We start from the raw sequence: 2,923 nt of genomic DNA on the forward strand, positions 1-2,923 counted from the left end.
TACTTTTCTTCTTATTGCTCATGGAGAGTCCCAGGAAGAGATAAAATGACTCTGCTATGACTAAACTAGGGCCAGGGCTTGCAAGAAAGGTCTGGGGGAGGGAGAGGCTTCTTCCTGGCCTTACTGTATCAAGGAGCCGTTTGATGGTGGCTGATGAGAGTTTTCACATTTGTTTCAAGGACGTTAACATAATGTGAAAGCTTTGTAAGCCAGGGGGTGAGAGACAAAGAGCAAGGGCAGGAGGGGAGTGCACAGTGTGTTCCCAAAGACCACGCCTCCTCCCGGCTCACTCCCGCCCTGCATCAGTGCAGCCATCCATGTGGGGGTATCCATACATTTCAGTGTTGTCCCTAATAAGTCATCATTCATTCAGCATCGTGTACTCAACAAGGCACAGTTCTTGTCTTAAGGAACTTGGAGTCTATTGGGAAAGAAAAACCCGTCCACAGGGATCACACACTGTTTTAGATGCTGCCTGAGAGGTGAACTCCAGGGGCTGGGAGCCCTGGTGACCGAGTGCATCACCTTCTGTTCAAAACAGGAAGAAGCCCACTGCCAGCGGGTCAGTGAGCTCACAGTCCAGTTCCTGCAGAGAAGGTCAGATGACACCTCTGGTGCGGTCAGCCATCAAGTGGGTCATTTTATAGCTGATGGCCTCAGTCAGGAGGAAGGAATCAAAAATGATACTCCACCTATTTCTCTGTTTCATCCTTTTTTTTTTAAGACTACATCCCAGGTCTCCTGGCTCCCAGCTCGCTGTCTTCCTCTAGACCCCAAGGAGCTGCTCCTCATCAAGAGCACAGAACCCTCCCAGCTCCCCTCAGGACAGGGACCCGGTGCCCTAAGGAAGCAAAGGGCTCTCTTTTCTAGGAATAAAGGAGGACGTGGGCTGTTTCCTGTGGGTGCGTGACAGGAAGTCCAGCACTCACTTCTGAGCGGGCGGTTCACACACCATCCTCTACCAGATCAGCGCTTTATCACTGGCTCAGACCCCATGGCACCGCTGTCACACAGGCAGCCAGCTTCCTTTCCTCACAAAAACCACTGCTCCCCACCTTCTCTATTCCTGCACTTCCCTGGAGAACTATGAGTGTCCAGGGAGGCACAGGGCATCTTTGGGTTCAAAGTCAAAATGCCTCTTTAAGGAATTGCAAACTTGGGACTTAAAGCAGGAAAGGCAGTGAGGAAACACAAGTGGAAAGCGTGAGTGAGTTACTATGATCAACAGATAGCATGAGAAAGGACTTAGGAATATCTGCCTTGACCCTTTCTCTAACTGCCCCCTCCTCACCACCACGGCCACCACCACACAGTTTGCCGCAAAGGGAACCCAGGCTGAGAGAGGAGCAGCCTGCTGGGGCACACAGCCAGGGAGTGGAGAAGCCACTAACCAGAACCCCAAGCCCTTTCTCTCAGTCCTGCTCCACTAGACTACCTCTCACAGTGGACTGGAAAACAGCCCATTACATCCCTTTCTGGTCCTTTCTCTGAGCGGGATAAATGATCATAGGTGCTTAGTGGAAAGTGCCCTGAACTGGAAATCAGGATACTCACCCCCTGTGCCTCAGACTGTCCACCTACGTCCCTGGGCCTTGGTTTCCTCCTTGCAAAGGAGGGACGGTGCGAGGGACCATGGGAGTTCTGAGGTCTCTTTCTGTTCCAAGCTTTCATGATTCTGTTCACCTGGAGTGCCTTGCACCTCAAGTGGCTGTTCTACAAAGGGCGGGGGGGGGCGGGGTGCAACGTGGAGAAACTTCACAAAAATAACATCAAGGGAAATAAGCCAGACACACATACAAAAGCGCTTGGCAGCGGGTCAGCTGGGCCTCGCTTGTAACTGGCCTGCTGTTTGCCCCTTCTTTCACAGACTAGCTTCCAAGAGGAATGCAAGTTCAGAGAAACCCTCCTGCCCAACAATTACAACGCCTATGAGTCAGACCTGTATCGAGGGACCTACATTGCACTGAGCAAATATGGACGGGTAAAGCGGGGCAGCAAGGTGTCCCCAATCATGACCGTCACTCACTTCCTTCCCAGGATATAAGGACCCTGAAAGAAGGTGCACAGGCGGAAAGTGACATTTTTTCTACTGGAATTTTGCACAGTGAACACTTTCCCTTACCCCTATGCCTCCTGAGTCAGGTTTCTCTAATACTGGGGGAGGCCCGAGTTGGTTCCCTCGGCCACCAGACCCCAGGACATGTAACCCACCCAGGTGAGGGGTTGCAGTCAGCTTTGTAGAATGGCAGCGGAGCCCATGCTCTGACCTCACCTGAGGAAAGAAGGTGCAGATGACACTTGTGGAATGTGACCTTGTGCCCAGGAGAGGCCAGCGAGGAAACATGTGTGTGCTGGTGTGTATCCATACATCTCTGTCTATGTTGTCAGAGCAAAGGCATTTCAGAGATCGGGTTTCTTCCCTCCAGATCACTGTGGCAGGCATCTGCCTGCAAGAATGTCACTTGTCAAACCACCAGGATTGATGCGTGCTCCCACTCTGCCTCTTTCCAATCACCTTTGCGTTCAGAGGCCTCTGGCTGCACAGCAGAGAGGCAAGGTGAGTGGGAGGAAGGTTTGACTGCAAACCTGAAGGAAAGTGGGCAGGCACTCTGATCATCCTGCTCAGGAGGACTGTGGGGACACAGGCGCATTGTCGCGGCAGCTGGGGGAGAAGGGGTGCCCTCCTCAGAGGACAGCAGTTTCCCAGGCGGTTGGGGAAGGCCTGCTGGAGGCAGCGGAGGGACTGGATGTTCCATGGAGAGCCATTCTGCTGGAGGACTCAGTGCTGTGTGGCTCCGAGATCAAGTGGGGCCAGGCTGCCTGCCCATAACTTTTCCTCACTGTGAACCAGGTCTTATTTTAACCTCAGATGACAAGGATCCTAATAATGGCAACCTCTTTGGCAAGGGGTGAGGGGGAGCAA

General features: G+C 52.7%; 1 protein-coding gene across 1 annotated transcript in view; it reads left to right on the forward strand.

Annotated features, from left to right (window-relative positions):
- Positions 1-2,240, forward strand: part of FGF6 (fibroblast growth factor 6) — an 11,672-nt gene extending 9,432 nt beyond the window's left edge. The window contains exon 3 of the mRNA XM_006754869.2: positions 1,868-2,240. Coding sequence (XP_006754932.1) covers positions 1,868-2,044 — 177 coding nt within the window. The 3' untranslated portion in view covers positions 2,045-2,240. The remainder of the gene's footprint in view (positions 1-1,867) is intronic.
- Positions 2,241-2,923: the final 683 nt, after the last annotated feature.

Source organism: Myotis davidii, unplaced genomic scaffold (assembly GCF_000327345.1).
Source record: "Myotis davidii unplaced genomic scaffold, ASM32734v1 scaffold1373, whole genome shotgun sequence".
Classification (NCBI taxonomy): Eukaryota; Metazoa; Chordata; class Mammalia; order Chiroptera; family Vespertilionidae; genus Myotis; species Myotis davidii.